General features: G+C 34.7%; 2 protein-coding genes, 2 long non-coding RNA genes and 1 pseudogene across 13 annotated transcripts; 1 reads left to right on the forward strand and 4 right to left on the reverse strand.

Annotated features, from left to right (window-relative positions):
* Positions 1 to 1,896: 1,896 nt before the first annotated feature.
* On the reverse strand, positions 1,897 to 5,475 carry LOC107941846 (protein phosphatase inhibitor 2). Of its 8 annotated transcripts, none has more exons than XM_016875470.2 (5): positions 5,401 to 5,475; positions 4,316 to 4,361; positions 3,411 to 3,523; positions 3,066 to 3,239; positions 1,897 to 2,355 (listed from the first exon to the last, which is right to left on the reverse strand). In XM_016875470.2, the coding sequence occupies exons 2-5, from the start codon at positions 4,318 to 4,320 to the stop codon at positions 2,123 to 2,125; spliced, it is 525 nt and encodes a 174-aa protein (XP_016730959.1). In that variant the 5' UTR covers positions 4,321 to 4,361; positions 5,401 to 5,475; the 3' UTR covers positions 1,897 to 2,122. The 8 variants fall into 8 exon arrangements, with proteins under 8 accessions (XP_016730959.1, XP_016730960.1, XP_040954070.1 ...); XM_016875471.2 differs by lacking the exon at positions 5,401 to 5,475 and adding an exon at positions 5,294 to 5,397; XM_041098136.1 differs by lacking the exon at positions 5,401 to 5,475 and adding an exon at positions 5,122 to 5,396.
* A 1,274-nt stretch (positions 5,476 to 6,749) lies between these two features.
* On the reverse strand, positions 6,750 to 9,345 carry LOC107957559 (uncharacterized). Of its 3 annotated transcripts, none has more exons than XR_001700492.2 (5): positions 9,041 to 9,345; positions 8,610 to 8,754; positions 7,494 to 7,636; positions 7,081 to 7,275; positions 6,750 to 7,001 (listed from the first exon to the last, which is right to left on the reverse strand). It is a non-coding gene; the product is annotated as an uncharacterized lncRNA (long non-coding RNA). The 3 variants fall into 3 exon arrangements; XR_001700493.2 differs by having other exon boundaries at positions 7,089 to 7,275; positions 8,610 to 8,764; XR_005916683.1 differs by having other exon boundaries at positions 6,750 to 7,275; positions 8,610 to 8,764; positions 9,041 to 9,342.
* LOC121219795 (uncharacterized) lies at positions 6,922 to 7,718 on the forward strand. Its single transcript, XR_005916684.1, has 2 exons — positions 6,922 to 7,057; positions 7,454 to 7,718. It is a non-coding gene; the product is annotated as an uncharacterized lncRNA (long non-coding RNA).
* Positions 9,346 to 11,359: 2,014 nt separating the features above from the next.
* On the reverse strand, positions 11,360 to 12,410 carry LOC121220329 (uncharacterized). Its single transcript, XM_041100010.1, has 5 exons — positions 12,390 to 12,410; positions 12,131 to 12,241; positions 11,936 to 12,042; positions 11,534 to 11,795; positions 11,360 to 11,374 (listed from the first exon to the last, which is right to left on the reverse strand). Exons 1-5 carry the CDS (start codon positions 12,408 to 12,410, stop codon positions 11,360 to 11,362), a joined length of 516 nt encoding a protein of 171 aa, XP_040955944.1.
* A 913-nt stretch (positions 12,411 to 13,323) lies between these two features.
* On the reverse strand, positions 13,324 to 14,139 carry LOC107895940 (ATP synthase subunit d, mitochondrial-like; annotated as a pseudogene).
* Between the last annotated feature and the right edge of the window lie 9,499 nt (positions 14,140 to 23,638).

Below are 23,638 nucleotides of genomic sequence, written 5' to 3' on the forward strand. Positions count from 1 at the left end.
TGTGTCTGGATAATCAGCAGCAAGTAGAGAATCCTCTGGGGTTGGTTGAAGGTATCAAGTGATCTTTGGAAGTAATCGAGGGTGAATGCAGAAAAGCCCAAATGAGCCAAGCAATTACCCTCTTTCCAAAACACACACAATATCATCAGCTTTCCTTACAAAGCCCAAATAATTACACCATAATAGTTCCAAGGTTTACAATGGGCTAACGCCTAACCACAAACAAACCAAGGCAACCCTATCAACAAGCGTAAAAGTTGTCGTCCCCGAAGAAGAAACTTGGGAAGGTCGAAAGTCGCCGCAAGGCGGATGCATCTATCAACGACATGTGATGCCTCCCTGGGAGACCATGCCTCGGCAGCTCAAAAAAAGAGCCCCGTCAAATACCGTGGTGCTAAGGGAAGGATTCCGCTGCCCGAAAAACGGCTACAGCCAGCTGTCGAAAGAACTAGTACAACGAGCTCCATCCAGTGGAGATCCATGATCAATAGGGGGAGCAAGAATATTTCGATCATGGGTCAATTTTTGAAAAATTAAAACCTCTAAAAAGTTTATATAAATTAATTAAATATAAGAGTATTACAAAACTATTTAAATAGTAATTAAATATTTATTATACAAGCTGAAAAATAAAGGAAAATTATGCATATCATTTTTATAAGTTGAATTAAAAGAAAATCTTATTTTGCAATTATCCCCTATAGTTATAAGATAAAATATAATTCCCTTCACAACATAAAAGTTATAAATGTTTTTTGGTACTATGAAAATGCAATTTTTAAAACACAATGCACGAAATTACACCAGCAACAATAATTTTCAAACAAAAATGTTTACTTTTAATCTATATTCAAGAAATAAATGATTATACAATTAATCAATCTTAATTTCTTCAAGGATTTGTATTAATGTTCTCTAAAAATATAAATCAATCAAGATATTAATAATCTCATACAAAATCAACATCCCAAAACCATTCCATCAATAAAAACTTAATCTTGCCTAAAAATCCTAATTTATCAAGTAAAACCACAACTTTAATTTTTTTTAGAGATTAATCAATAAACTTGAAATTGAAAAGAATAATTGTTACCAAATTAAGTCAACATACTTAAATGTATAGAAAGATTGATAATCTATTTAGCAAAATTATGGAGAGTGAAAGAACAAGAAAAATTTCAGAAAAAAATGATGAATGTTGAATGAAAAAAAAAAGCGTTTTTCAAATAATTTACCACTTATTTTTTTTTATAAAATTACTCTTTATTAACACGCTCATCACTAGCTTCTCCATCATTTTGCCTACATCGCTCCCAAGGGTGTACATTGAACTATCATATATGCTTAAAGACCTCTTTCCTATTTAAGGTGGGGTTAATACATAGTTATTTGCGCGTTTGACATGATATTCTCATGCACTCAATCTACCCTATCGTTAGTGTGCTTGAAGTACTCTGATACCCCTTCCCATTATACGCAGCTCTTGGGACGCTGTGGAGCTAAACTCTAAGGTAGGTAGGTGGGTACTGGGCTTGGAAAGGATTTAGGATGTATGGTTGAATCTTTGTTAGGCTAGGCTTGCCATTTAAGCCTTACCGGTACACATGATGACAGTTTCTGGACTAGCTATATATTGTTGAAGTTTTGAAGACCCTCACTGGTATATTGCTGCCTTTATTCGACAGTGCACAAGTTGAGAAAAGATGTGTGCTCGGTAAGCTTGCAGCTGCTACGATTTGAGACAATTTTGTTAGCCTAGCATGAAAATCTTCTTTTACAAAATTGAGGATGAATCTTGGTTCATTCTCAAATCCGCTAGCAAAAGATGACAGTACAGCATCAAAATCTCCCACTTTAATTTGCAATGACGCATAAGTATGAGGGTACACAGCAATGTCACAAATCCTTCGCCATCATGCTTATTTGTTAAGACCACAAGTTTAGATGAGCAAGATTTCATACAAACATGCCAAATTAGATAATTTTGTACAAGCGAACTCAAATATGGAAAAAGGAAAATCCCTAACTTTTTTGCGGTGCATCAAAATAAACATCAAACAACCATAAAGAATGTCAAAAGAGCGAGCTTTTGCGTCTTTGACTGGTCGGATGACTTCTACAATCACAATCCATTACCTGGATGCCCAGGACTTGCAGAAGACTTTTGGGGCAAACTTGCAGGACCTTCCCCAATTCCTATGTCTTTGACACCAGAGCTTAATGATGATGATGAATCACCCTCCACTTCATCATCTTCATCCTCAATGAAAGAACCCTTACGTCGCAGTTCCTTTATTTTCAAAAACTCATCATAGTGTGCTTTCCTTTGCTCCTTAAAACTCTTACTATTCCGATCTGTTTGGAAATTTGAACCAAAAAAATGTGGAACAGACTAAAAACATCAACCACGGATTAAGCATAAGCAATACATTGTACACAATTGATGAACTAGAAGAGATAAAATAGATTGGGAGGGGGAAGGAGAAGGAGAAGGAGAAGGAGAAGGAGAAGGGCAAGGGCAAGGGGAATGAGTGGTCTTGAACCTTCATCACTGTTTGCAATTGGATAATGTGTGATTTTTTCATCATGTCATTTATTTCTGTTTTCTTTCTCAATAGCTTAAAAAGCATCAGAGAAAACTAAGAGATTCATACAGATCATTTGAACCTAGATAAAAGGGTACAAAAAAAACGGTGCAAAATTCCAAGCTAAGTTAAAGAAGTTTAGAAGCTATAGTGCTTTTAATGATAATATTCAACATCATGACTTTTTCTACCAGACAACAGCAGGTAAATCCTGACCACTTCAAAGTTCATCCTCACATCCTTCCAAAAGAAAATGTCCGATGATAAATTTCACTAGGAGAAACAAGAAAGGCTCTAACCATCAAAAGCCTGTTTTCTAGAGCAAACCTTATACCATTCACACAAACAAGGATTATTGCTCCCTTGTAATCTCATGAAAGATAAAGCAGTCATTAGATATGCTAACCAACTTAAAAGGAAAGTAAAACATTTTCCCATATGCCATCAGAAACGACAACTAAAAAGCAATGGTCAACAAACCTTCTTCATCATGATCCATAGGATCAGCCTCATCCTCAGAAGAAGTCCAACCACCTGATTGCCCAGTTGTTTTTCTACTTGAGGAAGCCACATCTTTCAAAGCAGAGCATAATTCCTCAGCATCCACATCAATGACACAATCATTGAAACTACGTCCTCTGGGAGACAAAGACCCTAACCAAGATACGGACTATAAGGTGAGAAATGTGATCCAATGTTCAGATTAATGCTCTAACCAAGGTACAAATAAAGTGAAAATAAAATTACACAAGCACCATTTTCTAAAATTCTCAAACAAAAATGTAGGCTAATACAAGAGGTAAATCACTATGCAAGTGAAAATACCATCGTCATCAATCATGCGGTGGTACGGCGTCTTGGGTTCAGTTATTTTCTGCCTTACGGGTTTATTTGCTTCAATTTCCCCCAGATTTTCCTCATTCCATCTTACACGCCTACTGTTACCCCAAGAAAGAATTATTATTAGATCCAAAACACAACTAAGAATATTATAACTACAAAAACTTACAATTCTTGTTACAGTAGCTAACTATATCAAAACAAAATAGAAGCATAAAAACAAACAACTATGATCAAAATGGGAATATCCTTCTTAAAATCAGCTAGTTCTCGGACTACTTCAGAAACTGGATTTGCACTCCAGGCATAGCCTAATCAAGGCAAAGATATGAGGCTGATTTCTAGATAAGTATACTGTATCCTTCCTCATTAAAGTGTTACATCTAAATTATAGACTTGGCATAACATATATATGACTAAAATTGGCAATTTTTTACCTATTTTTGCTGGTGGAATGGGCTCACCTACAGTTATATCAAGCCATGCATTCATATGTTAAAGAGTCATTTCTAAAATGAAGAAACACCTTATGAATATTGCATAATTAGAACAATCCATTCTCTTTTAAAACGGACAATCTGCATTGTTAATATATTTAAAAAAAGAAAAAGGAAAAAGTCACATGTAGAACTAGTTAGCTGAAACCTAAATGGGGAGAAAACAAGCTAAAAGTTGAAGCAGAAGTTAGATTTCTATTTGGCTCAGAAGTTCCAGTGTCCAGAAATGCAAGAAGCTTCAAATATAGTAATATCTTGTTATATGCTATAAAGAATAAAGATAGAAGCAATTTTGAATACGATAAAGTTAACCATCAATCATCTCATCCCGTCTGCTTCCAAAAGAGCCAAAAGGAAACCAAATAAAAGAACAAGGAAGATATTCTGAATTACTTCATCTGGAAAATTACGGTGTTTTAACAGCAAGCTTCAAGTAGTCCTGATCCAATGAAACATTATTGTAATCACTTAGCTACACTTTTAACAAAAAAAAAATGAAACACTAAACTATTATGCAGATAATGCAGAGCGAAATTACTAATTCATGCTAAAATCAGGCTTGTGCTGGCTTTTACTTTATATTAAGCATAAGAGTGTCAAAAAAAGAATCAAACTGGAAAGAGTTCAAAGGCAGAGTCTTTTGAGTTGATAACAATACAAATTCAGAAATTTGGTACTAGAAAAGAAAAGAAGTTACAACACCAAATGTGGCAAAAGCTTAACTACTCACACTCCAGAGAACCATGTCAAACCTAAAAACAAAAAAAGCCAGTAGCGGCCATGAGAGGAAAACAGAATTATCCTAAATAAACTAATCCTCAAGGGCAACTTCATCAAGACAAAACCTGGCAGCAAAATCTCACTATTCTAGGGCTACATCCATAAGCAAATCAGTAGCCATGTTGAGTCACAGAGATTCTCAATTCCCAAATGTAAACACTAATACGTCCAAAGATTTGTGGTTTACCACTCTTAAGATCCAAAACAATTTAAAAAAAAAAAAAGCAAGGACAAAAAGAATTAATGTACACTCAAAATGGATGATGCCTAAACCAGTTAACTAGTGCATGAATCAGGGGCACAAGAAAATGAAACCGAAAGTGATTGCATAGTTACACAACTACTTAACCAGAAATCCCTAAATATATAAATATAAGAAATTATAGTAAAAAAATACAAGTACATGCAAGTAATTAAACCTAGAATCAAAAGAACCAAGAAGCAAAAGGCGACATAAACAATAATCAAATGAATGAAGTATATAGCTAATTCAGTCCAAGGATCAGGCTATCAAGCTCAGTTCAGATGGATGCTGAGAAAATGGATAATATAAACAAGAAAAGTTAAAACGGCAAAATTAACCCCAATAACCATTAACAATCAGGAAAATATTTCCATCAATTTAAGGTTTCACCGAAGGAATTTCAAATTCACCGAGAAAAGAAAACGAAAAAGCAATTGGAGAGAGAAATTTGTACCTTCCGATCGCTCCTGTTGATTTTGAATACCAAAAAATTTCCATTTTGGGGGATTTTAAGTATTTTATATTATTATTTATTTTACCAATTCTACCCTTTCATTAATTTCAATTACCGGTTGAATCCGAATGCAATTGGGTTATCTCCACCTTTGTTTTAGTTGACTTTTTTGTTGACTCATAAATATCAGTGTAGATCTTGGCACGCAAGTTCTTGGCGCCCAAAGGCAACGCTGAAATCTTAGACCACGTTTGGTTCGCTGTATTGGATTAGAGGCGTAATGGAATAGAGGTGTAATGGATTAGAGGTGTAATAGCAAATCAACTGTTTGGTTGAATGTAATGGAATAGAGGCGTAATAGTAATCTTGTGTTTGGTTGAATGGAATAGAGGTGTAATAGCATAATGGAAAAAACTAAAATGACTAGAATACCCTTAGCATAAATTTGTTTTGGTAAATGATTATTGTTATTGTTATTTAAATTTTAATAAGATTATTATTATCAATAATAAATAATTTAATCATATTTAAACATAATTATAATTAAATATATTATAATTTAATAAAATTCTTATATGAATTTACTAAAATTATAATATATAATAGTATAAAATATAATTTAAAATAATAATTATTAAATATAATTTAATAAAAAAATATAATTTAATAAAATTCTTAATATTAAAATATTCTTATATGAATGTACTAAAATCATAATATATAATACTATAAAATATAATCTAAAATAATTATTATTAAATATAATTTAATATAAATATATAATTTAATAAAATTCTTAGTATTAAATATTCTTATACGAATTTACTAAAATCATAATATATAATACTATAAAATATAATCTAAAATAATTATTATTAAATATAATTTAATATAAATATATAATTTAATAAAATTCTTAGTATTAAATATTCTTATACGAATTTACTAAAATCATAATATATAATACTATAAAATATAATCTAAAATAATTGATTTTGTGGATTTGATTAATTGATGACTTAATAATTATTATTAAAAAAACCCATTTGAATAATATAGTGTGTTAAATATCTTTCTTTTTTTTAAAAAAAGAAAACATGATTTGTTTGTAGCATTTTACTTTTTTTTTTGTTTCGTTTGTTGAGATAATTTTTGTAGTGTTAATTATAATTGAACATAATTAAAAAATTAAAAAAGAATTAAAAAATAAACTCCATCAAACCTGTGAGCCATTCAAACTCCATCAAATTCTATTAGTACAAGACTCTTGTAATTCTACAATAACAAACACAATGATACTATTTATTTTGTTACAAGAAAATTGATCAGAAAAGATCTCTGCTTGGAAATGAAAATAATTTAGATGTAGATATTCAAACTCCAAATCTACTTGATAACACATAGTACATACTGAAAAAAAAATCAAGGACTAACTGATATTTAGGAAGAAGCTCTAGGTAAAGCACATTCTACATTTTTGGATATGTTCCCACAGCAATATCGGTATATTGATCTTTAGAAAGAAGCTCTAGGTAAAGCAAACAGTTCTAGTGCATTCAAGATGAACATGAAGGCAACATATTTGTAGAATGCAGGTCTTGCTGCAGAAGGACAAAGAAGCAACAGTAAGTCTATGATTAATCAACTTGCAAAAAATGTAAGTAACTTAGATGAACATACCAGGTTACCTTTCTCTCCACTTGGAATTATGCATTTAGTGGATTACATTTGTGCTTGTATGGTTCTTGAACACAACATGATTCCAACAAATTTTAGGCGCTACTTACCGCAAGAATCACAAGTTACAAATGCATAAAACTGTAGATCCTTCGTGCATCCTTTAGCAGCTTCAGAAAAAGAGAGCAAGATCTCTGTCTACAAGTTTTCCAAACAGAACATATTTTAACTTGAAATGTAAGGCATGAACGATTATTTTATATTTATTTAACACCATTAGCATGAAATCACATATTTTTCACAGCAGGAGATGCATGCTTCAATATAAATTTATAATCTGCATCAATGGCAAACTACTTACTGATTTAAAATGCAGAGTCCAATACTATATACCAGCGGAAAGAAGAAAATAATACCTGATGGCCATGGCATGGCACAATCCCAACTTGAATTGTCTGATAGTTAATGTTTTGGTCTCGGGATATCTTGTATCTTCATCATATTCACCTCTGGTAATATGCAAGTCAGGACAAAGTGTCTTCAAGTAATCTTGAACTTCCTGAAATTTTAGTCCGAATTAGCTGGGCCAGTGGTAATTTTAATAAGAAAAACAAAAACCGTAAAAGTTCAATTGGTAGAAATACTATGGCATAATTTCCGTAAAGCTAAAGCTAACAAATCAGGTTCATTTGATTTGTTGTTGGCTATGCAAATAAGAGAAAAATAGCTTTTCAAAAGTGCTTTTAGAGCCATAAGCAATACTAAACAGATAGTAAACTCTTAAATTTTAGACCAAGCTTTTCAAAAGCATTTTTCATAAGCATTTTTTTGCAGCACTTTTCAAAAGCAATGAGAAACTAGCCCTTAGTGACTAACTTCCTACATGTTTCTAAGTTCAACCAAATATGTACTTCAATCCTACTTAATGCTATGCTACACGGACTCTTCTCGTTTTCTCAAAAGTGGCACATATGCCCTACACATATTCAAAGGATTGAGATAAAATCCTTCAAACATACGGAAAAGCTTCGAAAATTTTGAACATACTCATGTCAGAGTTGGGCACAAACTAGTATCTGACACGTGATTATACGCATTTCAGATCAAACATGACAGGAATCATTCTTTGCATGTATAAATGCAAGGTAGCAGCAATGGCTATTCGGATCAAAATTACAATTATCAAATAAAACAATTGCTGGCGATCATTTAAAATACTGATAATTCAGGTATGGTAGCTTCTGCTGCTTTTCCCAAATTCAAACTAGCAAATAATATCTCTTCGCATATTACAACTCAAAGAGAAAATAATTGGGCAAAAACATGAAATCCAGATTAAATTAGGCATAAATTTAGCATAACTACTACAAAGGAATGAACAATCCATAGTTCCAAAAAAGGAAGAGAAAATTAATATATTCAATTGCTTGCTGAGAAACATAAAACCCAAAGTGCTAAAGAAGTGGAACCAAATTCAACTATGATTTCAGCTACAAAAAAAAAATCCAGAAAGGAAAAGAAAGATGGGATACCTTGATGCAAAGATTACCAGTGCAAAAGACGTGTTGGATCATTCCAGGAACTAGCATGGACTTGAATTTGGGAGGGAGATCAGCCGCCCGATGGGGTATATGTAAATCCCCCAAAGCCAAAACCAGCACTATCTTCTTCTAATATCTACCAATAACTACAGAATTTGATTCAGAAATTTTGAAAGAAACCCAAACAAGGAAACATGAGCATGAAAAGAAATTGTATAAAAATGATTGATTACCGGTGAAAGATTTGGCTTTCAATTTTGGGAATGAAACCCAAAAATGCACATAAAACACTATAAATCGGGTGAAATATCAAGTAGTTCCAGAAAAGAATAACTTCAAAATCATTTCTTCCTAAGCACCCAAGCACCGAAATATAAAATCAAACAATAAATCGTGAAATGGATGTGAGAAAAAGGGGTGACCTTGGAAGGATCGACTTTGGGGAAGCTTTTGACAACGTCGAGGACTCCGTCGATTACTTTGGGGAAGCTTTTGACAGCGTTGAGGACGAGGGCAGAAAACGGAAGAGAAAAAAGGGAAAGACGCGGAATGGGTAATCGGCGCTGAGGGGCCGTAATGCCTATTACGCGCAATCAATGTAATGGGGGAGTAACCGATTCGGCGGGGAATGGGAAAACAGCGAACCAAACAACCGTTTCCTGGTGGGCCTGCTGCATAGGGGGGGAATACGCATGCAGAGGGGGGGAAAACAGCGAACCAAACACGCTGTTAATGTTGACTTGCGGAGCTGCGGAATCCAAAACAAAAACCTTCTATTACTAACACTACGTTTGGTTCGCTGTATTGGATTAGAGGTGTATTGGATTAGAGGTGTATTGGATTAGAGGTGTAATGGAATAGAGGTGTAATAGCAAATCAACTGTTTGGTTGAATGTAATGGAATAGAGGCGTAATAGTAAAACTGTGTTTGGTTGAATGTAATAGAGGTGTAATAGCATAATGGAGAAAACTAAAATGACCAGAATACCCTTAGCATAAATTTGTTTTGGTAAATGATTATTGTTATTGTTATTTAAATTTTAATAAGATTATTTATTATCAAAAATAAATAATTTAATCATATTTAAACATAATTATTATTAAATATATTAAATATATTATAATTAAAATATATAATTTAATAAAATTCTTAATAATTAATATTCTTATATGAATTTACTCAAATCATAATATATGATACTATAAAAGATAATTTGAAATGATTAATATTAAATATATTTTAATTAAAATATATGATTTAATAAAATTTAAAATAATTATAACTAATAAATTATCTTATATGAATTTGTATAATTTAAAATAATTATTATTACATATAATTTAATAAGATATAATTTCATAAAATTATTGATAATAAGTTTTCTTATATGAATTTATATAATTTAAAATAATTTATATAATAAATCTATTGTATAACTTTCTCAAAGAGGTTCTTTCATCGTCGGGCATGGGTGTTTAAACCAGATACTTTAAGAAAAATGAATACTCTGACAGGGGTATAAAAAAGGGATACTTCAAGCAAAATGAAGAGTCGGAGAAACATAGCTCTGTATATTCTCTCAGTTGCTATATTTTTTGGTTTTCTTACCTTATTCTCTGAATTTTCTTCCTCAATGAGGTTCTTTTTTATTTTTTGATTTTAGCTTTGCCCCTATGGCATGAACCTTGTGATGAATTAAAAAATTAAAGAAATATATAAAAATGGGTAAAATTACAATGAATCATTACTCCAAAGTTATAAACTAGTTATTCTAATATGATATTAGTTTACATGTCATAATATCCAAACATAATATTCATATATTAATAAAAAGATTAATTTACTTTTTAATTTAATATATAAAGAGTAATTTACTCATTTTTCCAGTGGAAAGGGCAAAATACAATGCAACTCCTAATATAATGGCTTCTATAGTACTTTTACCGTTTTATTTGTTTTTTAAGTATTCTGAAGGAATTGGATTGCTTTTAGCATAGAACAGAGACCTATTACTGTGCAACTTATCAAATGGAGAATTGGAAGGTTGTTTTTTGGTAACTTTGATGTGCAACATTTGGATTATAATTTCTTTTGCAGAAATGATCATATGAACGAATTTCTTCTTCTATTTTTTGTTCATTAAAACTTGAGAGAGATTTCCCACAGACAGGATGGCTGTTAGAATAAAGCCTCATGGTGAATTCTATATTATATATTGGGATGCCTGCATATAGATCAGCCAAGTGCTAAGAAAAGCCAAGTAAACCGCAAGGAGAGTTAAACTATACTTCATTTTCTGTCAAATTAAGACCATCTCAAATATGCACAAGGACTTTGACAAATGTTGGTGAGGCAAATTCATCTTTTGCACAAGGTAACTTAATGACATTTACTCGAGCAAAATCAGAATATAAAATTGGTGAATTCACTCAAGGGTATGTCAAGTACATACCTATATCTAACGCTCATCAATTACATCCAGTTATAGATGTGGAGTATCTTTGCTTTTCTAAACTTAAAATCAATACTTGACATTGGTTTGCTTAAAAAATGTAAATAGTAATAATGTCTATCAAAATATCAACAACAATAATAATTAGAAAGGTTTGAGAGAAAAATCCATGAAAAAGAATTAATATGGTCATTCATGTGCCAAAGAAGTCCTAAAAAGTGCATTTATATGAAATAGAAACATTGGAAAATCAGCCTGTTTACTGCTGGAATTAAGGTAAATGATCAGCTACACAAAGCCAGCCTAGAAAAGTAAATCAACAATATAAAGACAAAAGATGAATTTTTCAATGAAAATATCCATGAGATTGCACATTTCTCATCCTGAAAGTTATTAAGACTATTATGACAGCTCAAGATACAATCTATTAAATATATGCATAAAACAAAGTCAAATCAGTACCTCTAGGAAATCTAAAGTAGCCGAGGCAGAATTGAACCCTGTTCTTGGATCTTGACTAGAAATTCTTTCATTGCCTGTTTCTGACAACCGGCTTCTGAGTTGCTTTATAATGTTGTCCTTAAGTTCTTTGTTTGAATCCTTGGTTTTACTTGAGAATTTCTCCATACAGTTGAATTCAAATACTAAAGCAAGAGCCTCACATGCTGCTGCACATAGTGCTTCATCGTTACTGTCTAATATGTTGGAGAAGTATGTAATTGCCCTGCATCCAAATTTGCAGATCTATCAATGACATTTCAAATTTGTTTGTAGATGGAAAACAAAAAGAAAGACGATAACTATCTAGAGGTTGTAATTGTTAAAAATTTACAATAAATGAGACTTTTTAATTAAAAGGCTCACCCTTGCCAATTTTTGTGACTTAGCCTCCACCCATCAATGGTAAAAAGAAGAAAGGACCAAGCGGATATCATGACAGTTAAAATGGCTAGTGAATCTTTCCTTTCAATCTGATGAGACATAGAAGGAAACCTATCCTTTTAGGCTCCAATTTAAATTACAGAATATATAGATAAAAATATCAGTTAAAATTCATACACTAGAGTCAGTTCCAGGATTAATTAAGTCCCAAAGTAACTTCATTACTGATTCAGTCTCATCCGAGTTGCTTGCACCGAAAAATGTAACAACAGTCAAGCAACCAAGAATCTGCGCAATACAAGAAAAACCATACATCCAATGCATATGCATAACTCTGCTATATGCATATATATATTCAATGCATAACTGTTTGACTTCATTCATTCAAACAACTAGCATTGGTTTTCAACATATTTTCACAAAATTTCCTTCTTACCACATTATCATATAATTTCATGGCAAACATTAACAAATCTCCCTCTAGATATACATATAATAAACATAATTATCACTTATCACATTAATCAAAAACATAGGATTCGGATGCTAGCCGCAGTATAGAAGCAATATTTGAAAACGAAATTTCATTATTTTTCCTACTGAAAACATGAAACACCATCAAGATACATCTAAAAACACAAATTACAATTGCAGGTTCATATTGCTTACAAGCTTCTGATTTGATGTTTTCAGGAAAAAGCAAAGATAGCAATGACAGCTTTATGATGTTGGAAATCTATGAGAACTTGAAAAAAGATAATGAAACTTACTATTTCTCCTCTTGTCCATTATCTTATTTGACTAAAGAGATCAAGTAAAACCCCAAACTTCTACAATTACTGCAAAGTAAATGTTAACTACTGCAAAGAAAAAAGACAATAACCGTAAGCCATTAACAATTTCAAGGGGCAAACAAGAAGATTTTCAGGATAATATAGCCATTAAGGACCAGTATGTGGTCAAATAAGTTGATAGCTATCATTAAAATTTGCCTATTAAGGTTAAAATTTGCCGCTTGATTAAAAAGGCCAGCCATGAATACTTCAGGAAAAGAAATAAAAGTTGCAAGTCTAGAATTCCAAGCAACTACTGTTCTAGATGAAAAGGGCATATCAAAGCTCCTTTTCAAAAGCTTATAACAAGCATGATAAATATGATTACTTCGACTGCTAGAAATTGCAGACAAGTGAGAATTGAGTAGCTAGATGTCTATATTTTTCATTCTACTTTGAACATAAGTATAGGAGTATCTCAAGTTTTGGTCTCCAGAAGAATCTGATCACATAATAGCATTATTGAAATGAAACATCTACGGCATTAATCTGAAATTGTTAAATGCTAATAGCATTCAACAAGTGAACTGCACACAAATAACAAATTCAGTATCCAACTAAGTAATAGTTCCCTTGTACCATAGAGATGATCTTCAAAGTAACAAATTCAGGAAGTGGCACCGCATGAGGAACACAAACATGTGGAAGCCAAACAATTTATGATTTTACAGACCTGCAACTGATCTAAGCATAGCCATATATAGGATGACTGGAAAATTGGATAGAGAGTAGGCCAAATATGATAACTATCAAATTAACTTACTCTCATATGCCTCTTTGTACATATCTATCAGGCGAGAGCCAATTCCTTTTCTATAGTACTCCCAGTCAATGGGTTCAGGTTCCTGCTTAAGAAATCGGATTATTAACAAGATAGGACTAAAACCTTGAACAAAACTAAAATTTCCTTAAAAATGAAAAAAAAAAGGTTCCAAAATCAAACCTTGAACAAAAAAATTCAACCTTATTGAAAATTTATTTCAATATAAAATATTAAAATCATCATTAAAAAACTAAAACCCTAAGATCTAATCAACGGATTAACCCAACAAATCTATGAAAAAAATCAATAAAAATGCTAAAAAGGAGCTAGGGATTAGAGAGAATATAAGAAAAAGACCTGGCTGAATTTGGTTTGTAAAGTAGAGTTAACTTCATCAAAAGTGCGACGAAGAGTAGCGAACTCTTTGCGAGCCTCATCGGAGACCAAAAGCTTAGCCATCCCTTCCCAATCAATGTTCTTTGATGCTTTGAACGCGACATCGAGACTTTCTTCCCCGGTCCGCTCATTTTTCTCGCACTTTCTCGCTTCCCAAACGCGAGACGGTGGAGATTTGGTTCGAAGAAAACTGCTGTTGACGTTGAGAGGGAGAGGGTGGGGTGGAGCAGCAGATTTTGGCTGGGGAGGGTAAAACAGAAACGATTAGCTAATCCTTACTTTTGAAACGGATTGGCTAATCGTTGTTCAAGCAGAGAAAATGAGTATTACATCCGTGTTGTAATAGGCCTGTAATAGGCAATACATCAAACCAAACACGGGATTAAGTGGGGATTAGTGGGGCCCACGGATTAGGGGTGTATTGGTTAATCCAATACACCCAACCAAACATGCTCTAATTTCATATTTCCACATTTGGCACTCTAATCGAGAAAAATCTGATTAGATTTGAAAATTTTGATAAAAAATTTAAATTTTAAATTAAATAGTTTGAGTTATTTGTATTAATCAAGTTATTCGGGTCAATTCGAATAAAAAATTAAGTTTTTCGGTTTAACTCGAATATAAATTACACAATTCGAGTTATCTGAAAATTCGACTAAGAAAAGACAAAATTACGTTGTTTTGATAAATATTTACCCATTAAGTTAAAAGGCAAAATCATTATATTGTTCATGTAGTTAAATAATCTTGTACTTCGTCTACTAGTTAAATAATCGATCCATCTAAATGCAACATTAAGTATAAATAATAAGATTCGTTAACTCGACTCGATTCGAAAAAATTCGGATTGAGTTCGGTTGCTAAAATAGGATTTGTCAACTCAGCTAAATGAAATATTTTGGACTCAATTCGACTCGACTCGACTCGATCGAATACTCACCCCTAACAAGTATATATTTTGGTTTTAAAAATATGAAATTAACATTCTTATTACAAAATAATATTATTTATCACCTTTAAATTTGCATATATATGAAGAAGGAATCATGGATATAAAAAAGATTTAATAATTATTTTGATGGATATAAGGAATATGATTTAAATATTTTAATGAGTAAGAAAATCAAAAAGATAATATATGGCAAGTAATAAATATATTAAACACTAGATTTCACTTTTAATCCTTATAAAGATAACTAATTTCTTTTCATGTGGCACAATAAGTTAAATTCCCAAATTGATTTTTTTTCCTATATTTTTGAAAAAAATCAGGTTACGGTAGGCAATACAAACAACAATAATAGTAAGAAGTCAGTCAATTCTAGGGTAATGATATTGATTTTGTAATTATTAATCATATATTATGCACTACATACATATTACGTATAATAATATTGCCATATCTCAAATTTCTTTAACAATGTTAAGAAAAGAAAAGATTATCGACCTAAGCAGATGCAGTATTTTCCTTGAGGGCATGAAGCACAAGTTGCACTAAAGATTTCTCATGCAAAATCTTTTTACATTCAGCAATACATTGAACGGGAGTGCATGGATTGAGCTGGACTCAAAACTAGCACCCCCGTTGCCAGTGCAATGACACTCAAACTTCACTCATTTAGCCTCCACTGGAAATATCTTTAAAGTTCAACAAATCCCCCTTTGTTGCTCCCTACAACAAAAAACAGCAGATCTCATTACATATTTATAGGGAGAAAAGAGAATATGTTGGTCTAATTATGTTTTAGTCCCTCTATTATACTAAACTTTACGATTTAATCCCTCTACTCTAGTTTGACATAATTTGGTCCTTCTATTTTTATAATGCTATTAGTAGATCCAAATTCAATCACACGGTTGAGACTATGCGAGCCATGTTCAACTAATAATAAATTTACATATAAGCTAAATGGTCACATCATCACTTTAACAACAATTCAACTAGATGTGTCATCAATTTGAATCTACTAAGAACAAATTATGTTAAATTTAACATAGAAAAATATCTAAAACTATAATTAAAATAGAATAAGCACAAAGATTAGAGATGAAAAGTATATTTACATATATTAATGGAGATTCACAACCTATGAGCCAACCCCATTATGGTTTATAATAGTATTGTGTGCCAATCTTAGATAAGCACAAAGGCCATAACAAACCAACCCACTTCCGATGCTTTACTACAATTACTTAACTAGGAAAGATATGGATGTTGTTGTTGTTGGATTTATTCCGATGCTATTGGTCCTGCCAGATAGCCACTCTTTTGTTTTTTTTTTAAGAAAGAAATAATTTTATGATTTATATTCTAAGTTTGTATTGTAATTATCTTTTTCAATAATATCGTCTTTAAATTTTAAATTTTAAATTTAAATTTAATTTTTAGAGTAAAACGTGTTTTATCACTGCACCCAATAATGATATTTAGAATTTTTATGCAAGTCCTGGTCTCCTAAAAGCTATAAAAATAAACTTAACCTAAAACAATTAATTACGAACAATATTTAATTAGAAAGAGCTGTTAAAATCTAATAAAATGAAAATGTTTAAGAAATAATAGGAAAATAGTTTGTTCACTGACGTTTATTGTTTTGAATATGTGGATGGTATTTACAGGTGAATAGTATAACTGAAACGGTCAAATCTAATTTAATGAGGTTTCCAAAGGTTAATTTACCAAAAAAAGCCAATTTTTTATAAAATCACCGAAATGAGCCGGTTTTTTAATTATTTACCGGAATGGGTCATTTTCTCCGAAATCGCATCTACGTCAGCGCGATGTCAGGGGACGTGACAGGAGGTCGTGTCCACGTCAGCGCGACCTGCTGACGTGGACGCGATGTGGACGCGCGCGTGAACAGTGCCCAACGGTCAAAAAATTGACCGTTGCCCCCCCAACGGTCAAATTTTTTTTTTACTATATAAACCCCCCACCCCTTTTATTTTCACAAACAAATTCAATATCAATTTCCTTCAAAAATTCTCTCAATTCCTTTCAAAAATTCTCTCAATTCCCTTCAAAATTTCTTTCAATTTCCTTCCAAAATTCTCTCAAACTCTCAAATTCCTTCCAAAATCCTCTCAATTTCCTTCAAAAAATCTCCAAATTCATATTAAATTTCTTTTTCCATTAAATTTCATTTTTTTAAGAAAATTTTAAATTTTTTTATTTTTTTAAATAATTTTAAAATTTTTAATATTTTCAACAATGGCCGGATCATTGATTCGTCTTGATAGGAATCACAATCGGTGGAACAAATGAACATGGTAAGTATTAAATTTAAATTTTAAATTTTATTTAAGATATTTTTATTTATGTATTTTTAGATATTTATTAATTTATTTTTTGTTATAAAAGGCTGAAGATCGGGTATTGGGATGCAATATTTGGAATATGCATGCTCCTCAATCACCGTTAGTAGAGAACTACCTGCGGGAAGCGGGATTTTGGCACGTGGCGACGGTAGGCCGGGGATGCAAGTTGGAGCCGAAACTGATCAGTGCGTTGATCGAGAGGTGGAGACCTGAGACGCACACATTTCATCTTCCATGTGGAGAGTGCACTATCACTCTAGAAGATGTCCATCTGCATTTGGGATTACCGATGGATGGGCACCCAGTGACCGGGTCTGCCCAATCTAGCAATTGGGAGGCGGTGTGCTACGAGCTTTTGGGCGCCATTCCGGATAAAATGGATGGAGGTAAGGTGGAGATGGGCTGGTTACGTGCCACCTTCCCCAGTCTGAATGAAAATTCAACCGAGATTGAAAGAATCCGATATGCTCGATCATACATTCTTCAAATAATTGGAGGCTATCTCATGGCTGACACATCATGGAACCGTGTACATCTAAGGTGGCTGCTAAAACTCATTGATTTAGAGCAGCCGGTGAATTTAGTTGGGGGTCTGCCATCTTGGCAACATTATATCGGGAGATGTGCGGGGCGACCAAACCGAGGAGAGAAAAAATCGGAGGTTGCCTGTCACTACTGCAATCATGGGCACAGTTTCGCTTTCCATTTCTACGTCCTCGAGTGTACCACCCATATACATTCCCACTCGTAACAAGGTAAATTTTATATTACATTTTGAAATTGTTATGTAGATTTTGTAAGAATAAAAGAATGCTAAAAATTTATTTAATTAGGTGGAACCATCCGGCAAGTTATCGTGGATTACCGACTGAACTTGAAGATATACGGCTTCTATTGGAGCAACGGTCGGAAGCAGAAGTAAGTATTATTGCAAATAGATATTTCCATACATTCGCTAGTGGATTGATATTTAGTATTTAGTATTATGTATATATGTAATATTTCTATCATGTTCATGTAGTTTCAATGGACACCATACGAGGATCTGGCAGTCCGGGCAGTAATCCCGGAAGAGTTTTTACAAAATTCGAACGCTTGGCACGTGAAAGTGGTGTTGATCAACTATGCAACCGTGGAGCCCCACCAGACAGACAGAGTCCTACGACAGTTTGGATGTAGACAACCGATCCCTGCGGACCCTGAGGAGTTTGACGAGCACCACAAAATCGACCTTCGCCTATTAGGTACGGATTGGCCGTTATACTGGTCAGTGTACATAGAAATGTGGGAAAATCGGAATGAATATCTACCTACTCGGGAACCAATCATCGTTCCTGAGTTAGCGTGCGTTCCAGAATACATGCCATGGTTTAGGGCCCATGGGAAGCCGTATTTACTTACGCCGAAGGAGAGGCAGCGGAAAATACGTGTCGGAAGGGAAAGGCGCGGGCCTCAAAATCCAAGGGGACAAGACTACGAGGGCAGCCCCTCAACGAGGCCCAGACATTCACCCGGTTCATCATCAGCGACCATGCAATCACCGTCCCCAACGAGAGCACCGACGCAGTCACCTGGCGCAGCAATTCAACAGATGATACCCACGCATTCACCTTTCCCTATGATGCCAGGTATGTTTCCTAGCCCTTATATGTACCCTAACCCGTACATGTATCCTTTTCCGAATCCTATGGCAGGTTGAAGCCAAATGCCCGGATCAGCTCCATTTCCTGTAATGCCGAGCGGACCACCGATAACTAGGCCATCGGCGCAGGAGGGGTCGCAATGGGGGCCGTCGGGAGCTCTCCTTTTTACCAATCGCCAGCAACGCATGGCTTTCAAACTCCGTCGCCGTTCATGATGCAAACACCTCCACATACACTATTCTTTGAAGGTGGATCATCGTCCCAAGTCCGACAAGCAGATGCCGAACCGGAAGAACAACAATCACCACCCGAGGAAGAACAACCGTCGCCGGAAGCTAGAGGAAAGAGGAATCCAGCGCGTAACCGTCGACCCCCGCCATGTGGAACCGAATCCCCCGGTCATAGACATTGATTACCGTATTAAAATTTATCATTTGATGTAATGAAATAGAAGTTTATGACGATGTAATACACATAGAATTTTTTCTGAGTTATTTTGACATTATTTGATTAAAAACCCTAACCCTAACCTAATTTAATTAAAAACCCTAACCTAATTTAATTAAAAACCCTAACATAACTTAATTAAAAAACCTAACCTAACTTAATTAAATTAAAAACCCTAACCCTACTTAATTAAAAACCCTAACCCTAACCTAATTTAATTAAAAACCCTAACCTAATTTAATTAAAAACCCTAACATAACCTAACTTAATTAAATTAAAAACCCTAACATAACTCTGCGGATTTGATAATCTTACTAACCATTTAAGAAATTGTAGTTTTACATAATGTTGGATTTCGTAAAATGTTTTGACTGGTACTAACATTTAAGAAATTGTAGTAATTTGATAATTTTACCAACAATTAATACAATTATCAATTAATAATTGAATAAAAGGTAATTTCTTCTATAATTACATTCAACTATTGCGATTAGGGCATGATCGACTTGTATGGCCTGGGTTCCTACACCATCCGCACAACTTCTGTTGACTGGCTGTTTCTCGGATATCCATATTATTCCGTATTCTAGTGGAGAAAGGTCGACCCTTCGGCTTGCGACGCAATTTTCTATCCGGTAACAGCTTAAAAGGAGCAACAGATACGGGTGGCCACTTACGTTCATCTGGGACCGGTGGGAAAACGTGTCTCCATACGTTGTACATGTTTTCTAATTTGTACACTTCGTCCACATAACTCAGCGGATCCAGACGGAGTTTCTGACAGGCTGCAATAACATGAGCGCATGGATAACGAAGTGCATCGAACTTCCCATAGTCACAGGTCCTGTTTCGCAAGTGTACACGATATTGCCCGCCAACAACGCCTTGGTGCAGTATGTCGAACTCCGTCACGTGAAACCATAAATTATCTCGATTGTGACACACAGCGTGCATGATATTTGCCCTCGCCTTCGCCTTGTTAATTTCTTGAACTACCTTACTGCACCATACATGCCCACCCTGCATCTCGCCTAAATAAGTTGCTGCTCGCTTTGGAAATAGCGCCGCCAAACGGAAATATGTCTCTCGCACAACCGCTGTTATCGGTAGATGGCGCGTTCCTTTAAGAACAGAATTTATTCATTCTGCCAGGTTCGACGTCATATGGTCATATCGTAGGCCTCCGTCGTATGCTTGTACCCACTGTTCGAAACGTATGTTGTAAAGGTAGTCCGCCCCTTCTTTGTTTTGGGATCGCAAGATTGCCAACATCTCGTGAAAACGATTTTTATTCATTTCATACCCTACCAATATAAGAACATAGCGAATATTTTATACCCCTTCTACCAATAAAACTAATTCAATTTGACAAACGAAATAATACAGTTATACAGTAAATACCCATGTTAGTCACTTGTCGTCGTTCCGTCTTAGATGGATATTACCTGTAGTAGTTCAAAGCAACGTGTCTCAGGCAATATCTATGGTGTGTACGCTACCACAAGCTTCCCTCTCGATCAAATGTAGCTAGTATATCGGCGCCCCGATCTGAAATAACACAGATATCAGGTTGGGGGCACACATGCCTCCTTAACCTAGAGAGAAAGAAATCCTAGTCATCAGACGACTCCCCCGGTGTTATTGCATATGCAATTGGAAGAATTTTCCCACCGCCGTCCTGTGCCACTGCAACCAATAGCCGATGAGTGTACCTACCGAACATGAAGGTACCGTCAATTTGTACCAACAGCTTGCAGTACGGAAATGCGTCTCAGCATTGCTTAAAGGTCCAAAATAGGCGTTTGAACACTTGGCATCCACGTAGCAATCGGCCGTTGTAGTACGCATGTTCCGTTTCAAGGTCTGTGATGGCACTTGGGACGTATCTCTCTAGCACCTGACACCATTGCCATATTTCATTATATGAGGCGTCCCACCCACTATGCATCTTCTCCAATGCCTTTTGCTTAGCTATCCAAGCCTTACGGTAAAAGGGCGTGTACCCCATTTGGCTACGGATATTGGCAATTATCACCGGCACTGAAGTTCGAGGATCTGCTTTTATCGTGGGCAGTATCAAGCTAGCCAACATAGCTAAATCCATTTTCGGATGATCTTTTGAAACACCTACATAGGGAGGGAGCACATTAAGTAATGCAACATTGGAAAATAAAAATATAATTAAAAACACATTCAATACTGTACCTGCAGCACATGTATGTGGACCTTTGTACTTTTTGATCTCCCACAACCCTGTCCTCTTCCTTAACGAGGCGACGATTTTCCATGAACATGTGCCGTCTTGCACCGCACACTTCGCCTCAAACTTATCAGATTTTGATTTAACGACGTGGTAATTAACGCCGTTTTTGATGCTATACTGTTTCAAAGCACCAATAAAACTATCCTTATTGGTAAACTGATTACCAACTTCAAGTTCACCAAGATCTACCCCTGAACTTGTACGATCGCGCACCCGGTGTGGTAGATCTGGAAACTCTAACGCATCATCTGCTGACAGATTGACATTATGCATGTGGGCTGGAGGTGAATATGCTCTAAATCGTGAATTTTCTTCATCATCTGCACTCATATCACCATCTTCACCTTCTATTGGAATAGGCTCCGATTCAGAAAATAATCTCACCTCTGCACCATCCGGCCCGGGCTCTCGAGGTGGATCCACATCGGAGTCACCTTCTAACCCAAAATCATCTGCAGCGTACGGCGTCCCCTCACCGGTTGATGTCGTAGGTAGTACGTCATCCCTTCTTCTAAGCATTTGATAACGTCCCCAATTGGATGTAGATTGCCATCCAGTAGAACTTGATGCAGTTCCCCAGCTAGTATTTCCAGCGTCAAACGTCGAGCCACCGACGTACATGTCCCATCCACCGACAGAGTGTCTTGGGGGGATGTGCATTCGACACCGCTACCAAACATGGACTGTTCCATATTTTGTAACACGCTAACCGAGTGTCGGCCAGGGGTCGTGTATACATCTCGAACATCGAACGAAAGTACATCAGTTGGTGACGTAAATTGTACATATAACTCAATATAAGTTGCTCCGCTAGCAAGATGAGTCTGCACCATTGCCTCCAAGCTACGAGCACCTTTTATGTCGAACGAGTCATATGTCACCGGATCAACAGAAGAACAAAATCGATACGTCATTAACAGAACTTTCATTGGCGTGGTTCCGAAGATTTTACGCCTAATTCTTTTACGGAGTTCTGTCAAATCTATGTTTTGGCTAAATGACAGTCGCACCGTATTCTCCGACAAAAAAACAACACCATTCTCGGTGTGGCAAACCTCACCATCGTAGCAAATAACAACACTAATACGTTCACTCATTTTAAAACTCTAACTTTCTTAGCCTCTCTAAAATGTTTCTGCTGTGAGTTATGCATTCTAAGAACATTTTCTGCCTAATTTATAGCCTCAGCCCAAACTTGCTACTGTAGAAAAATCGCGTCCACGAGGGCGCGATTTGACACTATTTGCTCAGAAACGTCAAAAAAATTATTTCCTACATGACCAACTGTAGCGAAATCGCGTCCACGAGGGCGCGATTTCACAATTTCTTCTCATATAGCATCCTGGTATCAGCGATTTTATACTATTTGCTCAGAAAACGTCAAAAAAAAATTATTTCTTACATGACCACTGGAGCGAAATCGCGTCCACGAGGCCACTATTTCACAATTTCTTCTTAAATAGCATCCTGGTAGAAGCGATTTCCCACTATTTAACCAGATACGTCAACTCGAAAAAAAAATTTCCGGGACCCCTAACTCCTAAAAAGCCTGCACCCTAAACCCTAAAAGCCATAAAACGTAAAAGTAAAATCAGCGTCAAAATCGCATCCCCCGTACCGCGCTACGTGACAGGAGGTCGCGTCCACGTCAGCGCGCTGACGTGGATGCGATTTCGGGGAAAATGGTCCATTCCGGTAAATAATTAAAAAACCGACCCATTTCGGTAATTTTATAAAAAAAATTAGCTTTTTTTTGGCAAATTAGCCGTTTCCAAATATATTACCATATATGAAAAATATATGTTACCATATAAGATGTTATTATATATTTTATCATATCTTGCATATTCATACGATGTATGGGTCAAATGTAACGCTAGAAATATAAATAAATATTATAGAAAATATAACTTATTTAACATTTGATAAAATCATTGTTTAATATTGTAAATCTTTTTTAATAATGTTTAAAACTTCGAAAAGGAATATATTCAAATATTGAATTTTTAATAAGTAAAT

The sequence above is a fragment of the Gossypium hirsutum genome, chromosome D08 (assembly GCF_007990345.1).
Source record: "Gossypium hirsutum isolate 1008001.06 chromosome D08, Gossypium_hirsutum_v2.1, whole genome shotgun sequence".
NCBI classification, from domain to species: Eukaryota; Viridiplantae; Streptophyta; class Magnoliopsida; order Malvales; family Malvaceae; genus Gossypium; species Gossypium hirsutum.